General features: G+C 39.6%; 1 protein-coding gene across 1 annotated transcript in view; it reads right to left on the bottom strand.

The window, feature by feature from the left end:
* CYP20A1 (cytochrome P450 family 20 subfamily A member 1) overlaps positions 1–16689 on the bottom strand; it is a 36425-nt gene extending 19736 nt beyond the window's left edge. Inside the window, exons 1-6 of the mRNA XM_084893259.1 lie at positions 16523–16689; positions 14841–14890; positions 13843–14009; positions 10109–10251; positions 6666–6833; positions 3485–3563 (exon numbers count right to left, since the gene is read on the bottom strand). Of these exons, the coding sequence (XP_084749385.1) occupies positions 3485–3563; positions 6666–6833; positions 10109–10251; positions 13843–14009; positions 14841–14890; positions 16523–16594 (679 nt within the window). The 5' untranslated portion in view covers positions 16595–16689. The remainder of the gene's footprint in view (positions 1–3484; positions 3564–6665; positions 6834–10108; positions 10252–13842; positions 14010–14840; positions 14891–16522) is intronic.

Here is a 16689-nt window from a genome sequence, read left to right as displayed (position 1 = left end):
ATATATGCACTTGTAAAGATTAAACTTTAAAATATTTCTGTATAATGCTATTACTACAGAATAAAATTTTCAAAGGTAAAGTAGTAACCAACAATTTTTAAAAAGCTAATTTATGTTTAAATTCATCTACTTTCTTTTCCTTCTCTTTTACTAAATTTTATACATTTATTTTAAAAAGTGCATAAGATACATATGTACCATCTAAGGAATAATTATAAAGCAAACACCCATAATATTGCCACCCAGGTCAATAAGTAGGATAATGCCAACACCTTAGAGGCCTCCACACACATATACCTCTTCCCTGATATTATCCACCTCCCTTCTAATTTCTGTCCTCTTAACTTCATTCTTCTCTCAAATCAGGCATCACCCAGTTTAGGGACAGAAACAGATGTGAAATAACAAGAAAAAGCCCAAGCCAGCATTGCTCAATGGCTGAATGTTACCTATGAACCAGGAGGTCATGTTGGATTCCCAGTCAGGGAACAGGCCCAGGATGCAGGCTCAATCCCCAGGGTGGGGCATTCAGGAGGCACCTATCAATGACTCTCTCTTATCACTGATGTTTCTATCTTTCTGTCCCTCTCCCTTCCTCTCTGAAATCAATAAGAATCTATATATTAAAAAAAAAAAAAAACTCCTAAAACCTAAAAGATATAGAATAGCTGATATCCAACAGTCAAAAGAATTATCCAAAGATCATTTCTCAGTTCCCATCTTACCTGACCTGTCACAGGATTTAATGATGTTGACCACTTACTTGCAGGAAACACTTTGTCATTTGGCTTCCAGGATTCAGACTCTCCCAGGCTCGAAGCTTTCCTCCCACTCTCCCACCTGCCTATTCTCAGTCTCCTTTGTCTGATTCCTCCTCATCTCTAGAATTTTTTCATGATAGAATGTCCAAGGTCACAAATCAATATTTGGAACTCTTCTCTTTTGCTATTACATCCAATTAGATTGGTGATCACTAGCCCCAAGGCTTTAAATACAATCTATGTACTTAACACTCCCAAATTTATATTTCTAGTCAGGACCTCTTTCCCCTGAACTCCAGACTCATATCTCTTATAACCATCTCAGCATCTCCTGTTGGCTGTATGAAACATATTAAACATACCATATCCAAAACTGAACCTTGATCTTTCCCCTCAAAGCTGATCTCCCTAGTCCGTCCATCTTATTTCCCAATAGCTTTAATTTCCAATTACTTAGGCCTAGAACATGGTATCCTCCTTCTCTCTTATACCCCACATCTAATCTGTCGCTATCTTCCAAATACATTATTATTCTCCCTTATTTTATTTTCTGTTGCCTGCCACCGAGTCCACACCATATTATTTCTCTTGCCTGGTTCATTGCAATAGTTTCCTAAGTAGTCTTCCCTCTTCTGCTCTGGGTACCTCCAACCGAGTGATCCTTTAAAAACATACCAGTAATTCAGATCGTAACTCTGCTCAAAACCTTCCAGTGGCTTCCTATCTCATAGTAAGAACCTATTCACACAATGATCTACAAACCAGACAAAATCTGCCCCTCTCCCCCAATCATTGTAGTCTCATATCCTTCTATTCCTCTCTGACTCAATTCACCCCAGCCATACCCCGTTATACCTCAAATGCACCATGGAGAATCCCACCTCAAGGATTTTGCAATTACTTTTCCTCTACATGGAATATTCTTCCCTTGGACATAGGATGTCCACATGACGTTACCTTACCTTTTACAACTGTTTGCTCAAAGGTCTCCTAACTCGGTGAGGCCTTATTTAAGACTATACCCTCCTCACCACTGGCACTCCCTATCCCCCACTTCCTGATTTAATTTTCTCTGCAGCACTTTGCATTTTTTAACACACAATTGCGTTTATTTATTTAGATTATTGTTTGCCTCTTTCCACTAGAATGTGCTGCCACAAAGACAGGAATTTTTGTTTGCTTTATTATTCAATCTACTTTATTTAGAATCTAAAAAACTATAAATTATTCATTTTCATTTATTTAATTGAACCAATGTTTGTGAAATACATTTTTTATTAAGGGGAAGTACTCTAAATGCACCCATCAAGATAATCAGAATGGTTACAAAAACCAGATAACAAAAAACATATCAATTAAATTGGCTTTTCTGGACTTAGGTTGGACATGAGGGAATTACTGAAATGGTCAGCCCCATGAGAACAAGGATTGCTGTCTTCTATACAAAGAGGGCCCAGCACACATAGGCCTCAATAAACATTTGTTGAAAGAATAAAAGAAGAGAATCCTGAGGAGCAATACTGTTATATAAAGAAAATAATCCATTATTCCAATGCAGTTTATGTATTTTAATTTACCTCAGCCTACCTCCAAAAAAGGAATTGAAGCAACTCAGAATAAAGATATTAAAGCATTACAATCACTAAATTATTGACAAAATATGTAAAATAAAATAAAAAGGGGGAGAATAACTTAGGGGAGCCATCTTAAACTAAGACTATTTTTCTGAGTTTACAAAGTTGTAACCAATGCCAAACAATTTTGAAAATACTTTTTAAATGTATTTTTATTTATTTCAGAGAGGAAGGGAGAGTAAGAAAGAGACAGAAACATCAATGATGAGAGAAAATCATCTATCGGCTGCCTCCTGCATGCCCCCGACTGGGGACCGAGCCCACAACCCAGGCACGTGCCCTTGATGGGAATCAAATCCAGGACCCTTGAGTCCACAGGCCAATGCTCTATATACTGAGCCAAACCAGCTAGGGCTTGAAAATATTTTTACTCAGTGTTATAATGGCAATAATTTTTATGTTGCTACTTTTTCACAAATATTACAAAATATTTAATTATGTTGATATGATTTCCTTAACAGTTCCTATGTTGTTGGACATTTAGATTGTTTCTGGTTTTCTACTTGCAGAAATAGCCAAGAAATATTTTTCTCCTAGATAATTTAATCCATCATTTATTAATCTTAACATATGTCATCAAAATGCTTTCCTAAGTTTGTACCCTTATATTCTCCATTCATCTTGTAGGCTATACCAACTGTATAGCATTCTCATTCTGCAATGAATGCTAGAATTTCATTTATAACTTCATTGCTTTTTCCTCTCTTTTGTTTAAGAACTTCCAATATGGGCAATGTAGTGGGGGGAAAAAGAGAGAAAAAACCCCCATAATTTATAATTTCATTGTTCCAAAATAGCCCTATTAAAATAAAGCACAGCCGAAACCGGTTTGGCTCAGTGGATAGAGCGTCGGTCTGTGGACTGAGAGGTCCTAGGTTCGATTCCGGTCAAGGGCATGTACATTGGTTGCAGGTGCATCCCCAGTGGGGGGTGTGCAGGAGGCAGCTGGTCGATGTTTCTCTCTCAACGTTTCTAGCTCTCTTTCCCTCTCTTCTCCCTTCCTCTCTGTGGAAAATCAATAAAATTAAAAAATAAAATAAAGCACATATCTTTTTGTCCTCACTAAAAATTAAGAGTTGCAAAACTTACCATCTTCATATTGTTTTTTCCGAGTTGTACTTTTATCAAGTGATCCATCTAGAAAGCCTTTTCCGATCTCAGACCAAACCTAAAAATAGAAATACATGCCTACTATCTAATATGTAGATTTTCTAAATAACAAAACAATCTATGCTAATAATTGAAAACTCCTACCTCAGGAACAGAACTTACAATTAAGCTCTCACTTTTAAATAAGCTACATAATCATTTACTCTATAGTCTATGAGAACAGAGCAAATATCTATAATAATAAAAACGTAACATGCTAATCAGACCAGACAGCCGAACCACCTTCCAGGTGACCTTCTGGACGAAGTTGGGGCTGCAAGGGCTGCCGCTGTGAGGGCCGAGCCCCTTGTACAAATTTCATGCATCGGGCTTCTAGTATTTTAATAATTTCCATCAAGAGACTTTCAAATTAATTAAACTGAAAAGCCAAAGGTTCCTTTTCTGTCCTCGCCGGTGTGGCTCAGTTGGTTGAGCACTGTGCCATGCATCCAAAGCTTGCCGGTTTGGTTCTATTCCGGGTCAGGGCACATACCCAGGTTTCAGGTTCAATCCCAGTCGGGGTGTGTGAGGGAGGCAACCATTGTTAGAGTCAATGTTTCTATCTTTCTCTCTCTCCTTCTCTCTCACTCTTTCTCTTGTGCTTCTTTGCTCCCTCACTCTCTCCATCTCTCCCACCCATCCACTCTCTCTAAAAATCAATGGGAAAAATATCCTTCAGTAAGAATTAATAGCAAGAAGGAAAGAAAGAAATATGGGCAAAGGACATGAGAAAGCACCCCACAAAAGAAAAAAACATAATATTCAAAAAAATATTAAACAATGTGTAACCTCACAAACAGTAGAATAATGATATATTTTAATCATGAAATATTATTTTTAACAATTAAGTAGGCAAATATTTAAAGGACCAATAATTCTAAATGTCAAAAGCACAAGGAAAGAGCTCATGAATGTTGGTGAGAAAACAGTTGGGACAACGTTTTTGGAGAAACACAGTCAGCGACTGAATGTGAGGTGTACATTTTTCACAGCTTAATGTCTGTGCAATCGGTATGCATCCTACAACTGAGGACGGCTCCCAGCTGCTGTCAGCCACGAAGCAGTCATGATGAAGTCATTACCTCTGCATGCACAATGTGCTTATTATTCTCGGTGACATGCACACCTTGGTGTTTCAAATATTAAAAGATCATTTGAGGTAGGATTTGAAGTCATGTGTACGTGGTAGGCAGTTAGACAGACGTGACCAGAGGAGGGAGGATGGGCGAGGTACAAAAGGTCATCAGGGCGAAAAGCCCCGGATGCCTAGCAAAGGACAAATGTGGGATGGGACCTCCTCAGGGTGACCGTTCCTTCACTTGCTTGTCCTTGGCCATGCACGGGGTTTGGATACCCTGACCTTCCTCCCTAGAGATAACATCTAGGCCTCAGCCACATTTCAGCTCCAGGCCCAGAAAAGCAGCCAAACCAGACCAGTGACACCAAGCCTGACCTCAGGACAAGCTGCATTGGATACGGACACCCTGCCCTGGCACTGACCAATCAGTCATAGAGACCCAGACCCTGGAAGGACACACCTGGAAAGCTGCTGAGTGTCCTATTGAAATCTTCCCCTGGGATCTCCTCTGAAATCTCTACTCTTAAACCCTTTAAGATAGAGGATCTGGTGCACTCTCCTCCCAGAGAAACCCCTCACCTGACCCTCCCCCCCATCTCCTCTTCCTCCCCACAGTGCATCACCTTGACCTTCCTCACTTCTCAGCTCTAAGGACCCCTCCTTCACCTCTCTATCTTGTTTCCTAAGCCCATTTCTTCCATCAATTAGTTCTACCTCTGTGATTTTCCAAATAAATGTTCTCTTACAGTCTGAGTCTTGGCTCTGAATTCTTTCCTAGCTACACTCAAATACTGAGATCGCACAACCCAGGGCTGGTCTGACATCCCTGGTCTAATGCACCTGGTGCCTTCCTACTGCCTCCAACATTCATAGTCTGAAACTTTTCTTTGACTTCTACTAATGTTAAGAAATATACATTTCTGCCCAGCCAACGTGGCTCAGTGGTTGAGTGTCCACCTATGAACCAGATGGTAATAGTTCTATTCCTGATCAGGGCATATGCCTAGTGGAGGGCATGCAGGAAGCAGCCAATCAATGATTCTCCCTCATCATTGATGTTTCTATCTCTCTCCCTCCCTCTCCCTTCCTCTCTGAAATCAATAAAAATATGTATTTTTTAAAATAGAGAAAAATCACTTCCATATGTGAATCAAGAAAGGGCACTAGTAAATCAATTTTAAACTGAATTAGCCTTTCTTTAGATCATATTCATCTCATTAGCATTTTATTGTTCATTAGTTTTAACTCCCTTCTACATGACATAGGCTAGTTCTATTAAATATATCTAGTTTTTTTTCTTTTTTCTAGAATTTAGTATTATTTCATAATATACTTGGTAAGTATTAAAAGAAAATTTCTTTAGTTATCTAATTTTTAAATTTCAAAAGTAATTCTTAAATTTTTTAAAGAGACCACAATTATCTTTGCTTACATTGTTGTTTTTAACCCCAAACAGTGAAATTCTATAATACAGAACCTTAAACCTTATTCTTTTTTAAAAAATATATTTTTATTTATTTCAGAGAGGAAGGAAAAGGAAGAGAGAGAGAGAGAGAGAGAGAGAGAGAGAGAGAGAGAGAGAGAGAGAGAAACATTAATTGTTGTTTTTAACCCCGAACAGTGAAATTCTACAATACAGAACCTTAAACCTTATTCTTTTTTAAAAATATATTTTTATTTATTTCAGAGAGGAAGGAAAAGGAAGAGAGAGAGAGAAAGAGAGAGAGAGGGAGAGAGAGAGAGAGAGAGAGAGAGAGAGAGAGAGAGAGAGAGAGAGAGAGAGAGAGAGAGAGAGAGAGAGACATTAATGATGAGAGAGAATCATTGATTGGCTGCCTCCTGCAAGCCCCCAGGATGGAGCCTACAACCCGGGCATGTGCCCTTGACCGGCATAGAACCTGGGACCTTTCTGTTCACAGAGTGATGCTCTATCTACTGAGCCAAACCAGCTAGGACTAAACCTTATTCTTGAGAGGCAAAAATGTACATTATTTAACTATTAATTTGATGAGAGAATAATTTTAAATTTGGTCCTGGACTTACTGTGCCATGATTCTTCTGGAAGCGAATGACTTCCTGGTCATCTTCAAAAGTACTACCCATTACCATCTGTGTAGCAGACTTCATAGCAAAGCCAAGCATATGCTGGCAAAGGGGTATGTGCTGGGACTCTGGGTAGGAGAGCCATTTATTTAATAATTCTTCTGAAAGCTGAAAGAGAACAGAAGCCCACATGATTTATTGTTCCCTCCTGCTAAATCTTAGAAAAATTCAGCAAATGAATTCATTTCACAGAATACAGAGCCCAATTGTGTAATGAGCATTCAGGTGATTGGTTAATCTGTCGGGCTAACACTGGCTCCACCTAAAATCACATCCTCAGTAATTCAGATTGATATTCTGTCAAAGGGTTGGTTTGCAAATCAAAACAGAACCAGGACCACCACCACCACAACAAAATACATATTTTTAAAGCTCAAAGGCTGGTAAAATCTTAATGCTAATGGAAATTAAGAGAGTAAAATCTTAGTATCTAATTAAAAATAGCTATGACCATAAAAATCATATTACCAATACTGTCACTTGTATCACATAACTGAATTTTTATTTGCTCCTGGCTTAATCCACTTGTTTTGCACTATATTCTCTAAATCAATGCAAATACTAAAAATGATTCATATAGGATTTTTCTCTAGGCAAACACATCTAATACTTCTGTTAGAGAATTATGTGAATCTTGACTAGTTTATATTTGCTAGGAATTCTAACAATCTGTTGATGAGCTACATTTGACAGATCAGAGTTACATATTGACTTATTATTCATAGAAATGTCCAAATCTATGATAAATTCTTTCACTCATAATAGACTTCTTTTTAAAATATCCTTTCTATGCCCTGGCTGGTTTGGCTCAGTGGGTAGAGCGTCGGCCTGCAAACTGAAGGGTCTCAGGTTTGATTCCAGTCAAGGGCATGTATCTTGGTTGCGGGCACATCCCCAGTAAAGGTTGTGCAGGAGGCAGCTGATGGATGTTTCTCTCTCATCGATGTTTCTAATTCTCTATCCCTCTCCCTTCCTCTCTGTGAGAGATTCAATAAAAAAATATATATTTATTTTTTAAAAGGGTTCATCTTCCCCCCCCCCCAAAAAAAAATATCCTTTCTAGCCGAAACCGGTTTGGCTCAGTGGATAGAGCGTCGGCCTGCGGACTGAAAGGTCCCAAGTTCAATTCCAGTCAAGGGCATGTGCCTTGGTTGCAGGCACATCCCCATTGGGGGGTGTGCAGGAGGCAGCTGATCGATGATTCTCTCTCACTGATGTTTCTAACTCTCTATTCCTCTCTCTTCCTTTCTGTAAAAAAATCAACAAAATATATTTTTTAAGAAAATATATCCTTTCTAATTTTGCCAGGTGTTATATATGTATATTTACATGAAAAACAGTACTACCCTGTGGTTGAATCACAAGAATGTATCTATGCTGGAATATCCTTTTACCAACTATATTTATATGATAAACAAATTATATATATATATATATATATATATATATATATATATATATGATACATAAACTGTAAAGACCAAAAAAAGTATGCTATTGATTTTATCATTTATCCTGAATAAGGACACATGATACACAATAACTTACTTCTTCAGAATATTCACATTAAAATACCATATTAATTAAAGTAACATAAAATTATATTAGAAAAAAACAAGTCAGTCTACCTAGAAACTGACTTACAATTCAAAAGATAAGATTTTAGAGTATGTATCAGTTTTCTTAAAGAATGCAAGCTTTTTTGGAAAAAAGTTTTTAGGTAATTAATCAGTAATAATTGTAAAAATGTTAGAATTTCAGAGAAAGCAGATTCTTTTTAATTCCACCTTGCATTAAGATATTACTGTGACTACAATACTAAAAAAGGTTTTTAAAAAGAAAAGAAAAAATTGCTAGCCAAGCAAAACTATATTCCAGGGTAGCAGAACCAAGCCATAGAGCAGCAATGTGCCAGAATGGGATCAAATCCTAGTCCTACTATTTACTAGCTATATGTCCTTGGACAAGTAACTTAACCACTCTGCGCTTCGGTTCCTTCAGCTAAAAAGAGGAAAATAACAATATATACCTATGAAGTTCTAATGAGGATTAAATGAGCTCATGAAGCTATTGATCCAATGAACTCAATAATAATTTTCGCTATTAATATTATTGCTAAGCTGTCAATTAGAAGGATAGTCATAAATTCTAAAATCCAGAAGTACCTGTTAAGTCAGAATTTAGACTCAAAGCCACAGCATAATATTGGATTAAAGCACACAGAGGGAGAAGTTACACTCACAGAATTAAAGTGGAGGTAACACGCAGCCGTGGAGCAGAGACAGTCAGGGCAGGAAGGAGTCAGAGCACACAGGATGAGGTGTGTGAAGATTAGAGAAGAGTCAGAACAGAACTCAGATGTGGACCCCCACCCTCAAAAAAAAAAAAAAAAAAAAGGGCAAAAGGTTTAGTATGTCAATATAAAATACACAACTTAATTCGGGGTGATAACTCTAGGTAAGCAGCTATTCTCTTACAGAAAACTATTGGTATAGAGCACATATGTCAAACACAAGGCCCGCGGGCCAAATCCAGCCCGCCAGGCCTTGCAATGTGGCCCGCACCGCGCTGTCATCACTGCACTCCGCTGTCAGTTTATGACATTGTCAGTTTATGACTGTTCAGTAAACCATTCGGCCCGCGATTTAGGCTGGATTTTAGATTTTGGCCCCTTCTCTGATTGAGTTCGACACCCCTAGTATAGAGACAGCAGTACTCTTCAATCACAGGACAGGACTCTATTGTCTCAGCAAAGCAGGAGGCAGGGACATCCTTAGCAAACAAAAAGGTGGTAGGATTAGCAACACTACTTTAAGGGTGAAGGTTTGTAACAATAATATGAGGACACAGAGAACTAACAGAAAGCAACAGGTTTCAACTAAGGCTCTTCACAGACAAAAAGGAAATGGCATTAATAAGTATTATTTTCACTCTCTGTAAATCATTTGTGGAGCTTCTTAAAAATGTCAGATCCACTTCCCCCCAAAAAACAAATGTCAGATCCCTTCCCAGCAATTCAATTCATCCAAGTAGATTCCAAGTAATCTACATATTTAACAAGAGAGCGTGTTTGAGGTTAATTCAGACCATGTTTTAGGAAACAGTGGTTTAAAGTCTAGCCTGAAAACAAAGGACAAATCTATTGATATAGAAAAAAATTCCAATTCTCTCCACTCCCATAATTTCCATTTATACAGGGAGTCTAGGTGTTAAGTCTTTTGTTTTCTTTCTGTTTGTTTTGTTTTAGAATTTCAGGACTATAAAGATCAGCTTAGAAAGACCAGTTTAAAAAAAAAAAAAAAGTAACAAGAACAAGACACACAAACAGTTAAAAAAAAATTATTTGAATTGCAGAACTCCAGGCCAAACTACTTATCCCTTACCTTCAGCAGGAGAGCAAAATTACTCTGCAGAGAATCAGTCACACCGTTTTCATACAATTTTTTCCTTGTGTAGTTTTCACTCACATTCCCACCACTAGATTGATACCTTAACAATGACTTTAGCATGGTTTCAAAAGGGTCCACTGAAACAGACAAATTAAACATTTATAAGTCAAAGTAACCTCTCTCTCTCTCTCTCTCTCTCTCTCTCTCTCTCTCTCTCTCTCTCTCTCTCTCACACACACACACACACACAAAAAAAAAAAAAAAAAAAAAAACCCTCCAGCAACAGGGAATTATGGGATTGTAACCGAAAGCACGGCAATTTTTCTCCTCCTTAGGTCTTTCCTAAATAGGAAAAGTTAAAGAAGCAATGAAAATTGTCAAGAATACAATATCCTGACTGGGAATCCCACCATAAACCATTAATACATGCATACACTTTCTACCTTCATGACAATATCTTTGACTTCTTAAAAAAATAAATAAATAAAATAAAAAGCCTAATGCCCTGGCTGGTGTTCTCAGGGGTTAGTGCTGACCTGCGGACCAAAGGGTCTCAGGTTCAATTTCCAATCAAGGGCGGGCAGGTACCTGAGTTGCAGGTCCTTTCCCCTGCCCGGGTCGGGGGGTGTGTGGGAGGCAACCAACCAACAAAGCTCATTCCACTGACTTTAAAGCAAAATTGATGATTCTGTGTAATCGGGTGTTTGAGTTAAAATTGTTTAGCTGATTTAAAAAAAATATTTTTTCTTTTCTCCTTTATTCATTATTTGAAGTACTTAATAACTTTGTTTTCACACACATACAAAAATACACTGTCATGGTAAACAATTAAAAAAGAAAGTAAAATACATCTAAATCTCACCACAGAGATACCGGTTAAACACGTTAGAGATCTTTTGTAGAACTGTTACCATTTCTTAAGAGAGAGAACATTGTCAGACTTCACAAAGAACTGCAGTCCCTTCTTTCAGAGCACACGTCTGTTCATTAGTGTGATCATTTCTACGCAGTTTATATGCTGCCCCCCGCCCCCAGTCCCCACACTAAACTATGGTCTCCACAGGACAGAGACCGCGCCTGGCTTTCCTCAGCACAGCATTTCCTGGCAGAGCCATCTTTCTATGACGTGGAAAGCTCTGTGATTAAGGGCAAGAACTCAGGCCAGACAGCCTTGCTTCAAGTCCCAGCTCCATCACTTTAATTAGTGGTGTGACCTTAGGCAAATAATTAACTTCTCTTAATGTCAATTTTGTCTTCTGTTAAATGGAAATAACCATAATACCTATGTCATAACGTTGTTCAGAGAATTAAATGATTTAACATTTAATTTATAAAAGGTTTAGAATAATATTGCTGGCATACAGAAATTGCTATACAAATATTTGGTAAACAAAATAAAATACATCTGCATCATCATATTAAGGCCTGAAAGTAATATTAAAAGTATTCTTTTATGCAGCCATTGGTAAGTATATGTTTGCTTCAAATTTTCATTATAAATAATGCTAATGTTTTTTTTTCATTTATGTGATTATCAGTTCATAAATTCTTAAAGATTATAATTGTTAAGTCAAATGTTACTGCCAACTTTCTCTCCAGAGGGTTTGTAAACCATTTATACTCCATGTTTCTCCATTCCCTCATCAATAATGAGTTTGTCAATATTTTTCATCTCTTTAGTCAGAAATGGAAAAATCTGATTTTTATTTGCATACTACTGATTATCAGTGAGGTTGAAATTTGCTTATTGACCACATATATTTCTTTTTTCTTAATTACTTTGTTTTTACCCTTTTTTCTACAATTGCATTTTATTTTTTTATTTGGTTTTTAATTTTTTTTTTTTTACTTTAATAATTTATTTTTTAATCCTCGCCCGAGGATATGTTTATTGATTTGAGAGAGAAACATTGATGTTTGAGAGAGAAGCATCAATCGTTTGCCTCCAGTATGTGCCCTGACCAGAACTGAACCCACAACCTTTTTAGGGTACGGTCAATGCTCCAACCAACTGAACCACCAACCCTGGCTTTCATTTACTTTATAAATGTATGGGTGGGAAACAGCTTTCCCATTTCTCTTAAACTTTTTCATACATTTTAATTTTATAAAAATACTAGAGGCCCAGTGCACAAAATCGTGCATGGGTGGGGTCTGGCAGGCCTGCCCTGATGGGAGCCAATCGGGCAGGCTGACCTGGGGGAGGGGCCCAGGCAGTTGGCAGGCCAGCCCCACCCCTGTTCAAACTCTGGTGGAGGGAACAATTTGCATATTACCCTTTTATTATATAGGATAGTCATCAATTAATGCACACTATGTATAGTAATAAGTGGCCAGCATTTTCCCATTTTTTTTTCATCCTTTTTCAAGATTTCTATTATAAAGAAATTTTTTATTTTTATGTAGACAGATTTATCCAATTTGTGTTTGATGGGTTCTAGATCTCATGTCATGGTAAGAAAAGGATGTTTATCAATACCACTCACAAAATTTAATATTTAACTATTTTTTCTATTACTTTCATGACTCCACATTTTAATCATTTGAAATTTTCTTTGATATAAAGAATAATGCAAATTTTCCTTCCAAATAGCTAGCCAGTTTTCCCAATATCATTTATTAGCTTGTGCCTTTATCATAAAATGCTATTTTTATCATATATACTTGGTTTGTCTACTGGACTATTTATTAGTCTGTCTAGTCCTATCACAGTATAAGATTCTTTAAATTAATCTAAAGAATCTAGCTATATAATACACTATTCTGTCTGATAGTAGAGGTATTCCCCTCATTAATGTTCTTTTCTAGATGTTTCTTGGCTGCTCATATACATCCATTCTTCCAGATGTACCCTGGAACTATTTTTTCAGGTTCTCCCAAAAACTTACATTGGGATTTAATTATATATGTACCAGAGGCCCGATGCATGAAATTCATGCACTCCGGGGGTGAGGAGGCTCAGCCCGGCCTGCCCCCTCTGGCAGTCCAGGAGCTCTTCGGGGGATGTCTGACTGATGGCTTAAACATCAGTTAAACAGCCTTAGTACTGCATCGGAGGCAGGAGAGGCTCCTGCCACCAATGCTGCGCTCACCAGCGATGAGCCTGGCTTCTGGCTAAGCAGTGCTCCCGTTGTGGGAGTGCACTGACCACCAGGGAGCAGCTCCTGCGCTGAGTGGGACTGGGCCAAAACTGGCTCTCCGATATCCCCTGAGGAGTCCCAGATTTTGACTGGTGCATGATCTAGGCCGGTGAGGGATGCGGGAAGTTGGCCATCCAGGGAGGGACCGCAGGAGGGCTCCAGGACACATCCGGCCCATCTCCCTCAGTCTAGATCAGCCAGACCCCAGCAGCAAGCTAACTACCGGTAGGAGTGTCAGTGCACATCATAGTGAGCAGCTGAGCCTCCTTAGCGTATTATTAGCATATTATGCTTTGATTGGTTGAATGGACCACCAGACACTTAGTATATTAGGCTTTTATTATATAGGATTTATATAGAGAGACATATAATTAATATATAATAATATATGTAAAAAAATAATCACTTTATATATCGTGTCTTAAATCAGATAATAAATATAAAAATTTCAGCACAATTTGGCCCATAGCATAAAGCATTCAACAAATGTTAGCTATTCCTATTCAAAATCAATGTATAGCTCTTTATTTATAGACAATTATTCTTAAAAGATAAGGATTAGCTAATTAGAAAGAAAATTAAACTTACATGTCTTATTGGGGTTGATATGCTGCTTCAGCACATCCACAGTGCCCAAACTAACCACAGGACGCCTGCCAAACCAGAAGGAGACCACAGACCCGTATCTCTCATGCAAATTCACCAGGAACTCATGCAAACTTCCACTGTTCACAATATCTGGAAGATTACCATCTCTGAGGAAAGAGCAACATTGGACAAAATAATCAAATTAACTTGTAAGAATCAGAAAAAATAATTAACCATGTCAAGAGATGAAACCAAAGGCATAAGAAATTCAAATACTGTAAAACCCTAAACTCAATTATGTCACTTCTTGCTTTCTAAAGATATGTTTAGACGTAAATTTCTCTGATATTTTTAGAGTTCATAATACTTCAAACCAAATAAGAAAGCTATAAAAGAAACATCTGATTTAGAAATTGGAAGAAAAAAAAACACAATTTTTGCAGAACCTCATTCTGAGACAGCAATGAACATCATCAGAAGCTGATGAAAAACATCAGATTAGCTATGGCAATTTTTCATCATTCCTTCTATCTTAATCCTGTCTTTCTATTGTCAACTTTCTCTGGCTAGAGGAAATGAAAAAAACTGAAGGTTTTTATTTTTACAGCCCTCCTTTCTGTTCTTAATGAAATTTAGGTTGTATGCTAAAAGGTAAGTTTAAGGTAAATAAAGGAGCCCTATGGTTAGAGCATCAGCCTGTGGACCAAAGGGTCTCAGGCTCAATTCTAGGTCAAGGGCAATTACCTGAGTTGCAGGTTTGATCTCCAGTCTGCCCAGGCTTGTGCATGAGGCAACCAATCGACATACAGCCAATGACACACACTGATATTTTTTTCTCTCTTTCCCCCTTCTCCCTCCCTTCCACTCTCTCTAAATAAACTTTTTAGAAAGAGTAAATAAAGGAATTAAATGAATTAAGTAATCTAAAAATTTGGCTTAGTTTCCATACCAAAAATTAAGAATTAACTCTACTTGATTCCAAAAAAATAATTACTCACTTTTCATCAGTTGGAGTAATCCCTGGAATTCCTGCAGCTTGTCTGGAAGCCTTAAAGAAAAATTTTGAAATAGTTTAGTATAATGAATTTTCATACATCCCACAAGTCAGATGTGTTTTGCTAAGACATCTGCAGGACCTTAAATAATGGCTCAGTGGATACAGTGTCAGCCTTCTGAAGAGTCCCAGGTTTGATCCAATCAAGGACATGTACCTTGGTTGTGGGCACATACCTAGTGGGGAGTGTGCAGGAGGCAGCTAATCAATGTTTCTCTCTTACTGATGTTTCTAACTCTCTATCCCTCTCCCTTCCCCTCTGTAAAAAAATCAATTTTATATACACACACACACACACACACACATCCTCTGGTGAGAATACTTTTTAAATCCTATTTTTACTTTCTAGGCTGAAATTATTACTTTTTAAATATGTTTTTATTGATTTCAGAGAGGAAGGGAGAGGAAGAGGAAGATAGAAACATCAATGATGAGAGAGAATCATGGATTGGCTGCCTCCTTCATGCCCCCTACCGGCATGTGCCCTTGACCAGAATGAGAGCTGGGACCCTTCAGTCCGCAGTTTGACACTATCCACTGAGCGAAACCTGCTAGGGCGAAGCTAAAATTATTAATAACTTAAGCTAGTTTCCTGATTTCTCTTTAAATATTATAAGGTGACAGCACTCATCTATTATTTGTAGCTCCTGAAACCTCATTCAAATGAAAGCGAAGAAATAAAAAGAGGAGAAAACCAGGATAAAGAGCAGCGGGCAGCTCAGTGTCCGCTCTGAACCAGGAGGTCACGTTCCATTCCCGGTCAGGGCACGCGCCCGGGTTCTGCTGGTCCCCAGTAGGGGGCGCGCCGGAGCAGCCAGCCCATCAATGTTTCTCATCACAGCTGTTTCTCTCTCCCCACTCCTTTCCTCTCTGAAATCAATTTTAAAAACGTATTTTTAAAAAGATACACCGCAAATTCCAGATAGTGCGGTTGCGATATTCCAGCCTATCTGCCTATGTGAACGTGTCTGAGGTGCACCCCCCCCCTCGGCGATGTGCTGGTGTGTGCGGCTACTTCACCCCGTTATATGGTCAGTGGAGCACGTCTCCGTGCTTCCTCCCTGGCTTTCAAACCGGCCTCCGAGGACCACAGGGCCAAGCGGAGGCCTAAGATGGCAGGAGGTCCCGAGGAAGAGGACGGTGCCCAGCGAAGCTCAGACACATCACAGGACACGGAAAGACGGAGAACACACACACACACACACACACACACACACACACACACACACAGGCTGGAAGAAGCCTCGGGAAAGGCGGGAGTGGCGCACCCGGAGTTTCCTCCCAGACACAACTGGAAAATGAAATAGGGGTAGCAGAGTCCCTGCCGAGGAGCCACCCAAAGTATGTGAGACCCGCCCCGGACCAAGGCGCGGGGAGGCCCGCCCCGAGGACCGGCCCGCAGCCACGGGCTTCCCCTCTACTCCCCCGGCCCGCGCCGGCTCTCCCCCGGGGCCGGAGAGCTGGCCGGGCCGGGCCCGCGCCGCGCTCCCCGGGGCCGGAGAGCTCCCCAGGCCGGCAGCGCGCCGCGCCCGCCCCGAGGCCCGCCGCGGGCAGAGTGAGGTGGACGCGGGCACACTGCGCCGGGTGGGGCGGCGGCCGGAGCCCTGAGGGCCGGGAGGCGGTTACCGGGTAGAGGTAGAGCACCGCTGCCACCAGCGCCAGCAAGAAGGTAACGGCGAAGATCGCGAAGTCCAACATGGTCTTCCGCCCGGAGCCACGTCTCGGGCCCCCCGCTCCCGCAGCCGCGCCTCGGCCAGGGCGGACCTGAGGAAGGAGCGAATGGACAGCGGGGG

The sequence above is a fragment of the Pipistrellus hanaki genome, assembly GCF_964339955.1.
Source record: "Pipistrellus hanaki genome assembly, chromosome: 8".
NCBI classification, from domain to species: domain Eukaryota; kingdom Metazoa; phylum Chordata; class Mammalia; order Chiroptera; family Vespertilionidae; genus Pipistrellus; species Pipistrellus hanaki.
Note: the sequence above shows the minus strand (reverse complement) of the source record. Positions and strands in the feature narration are given on the sequence as shown.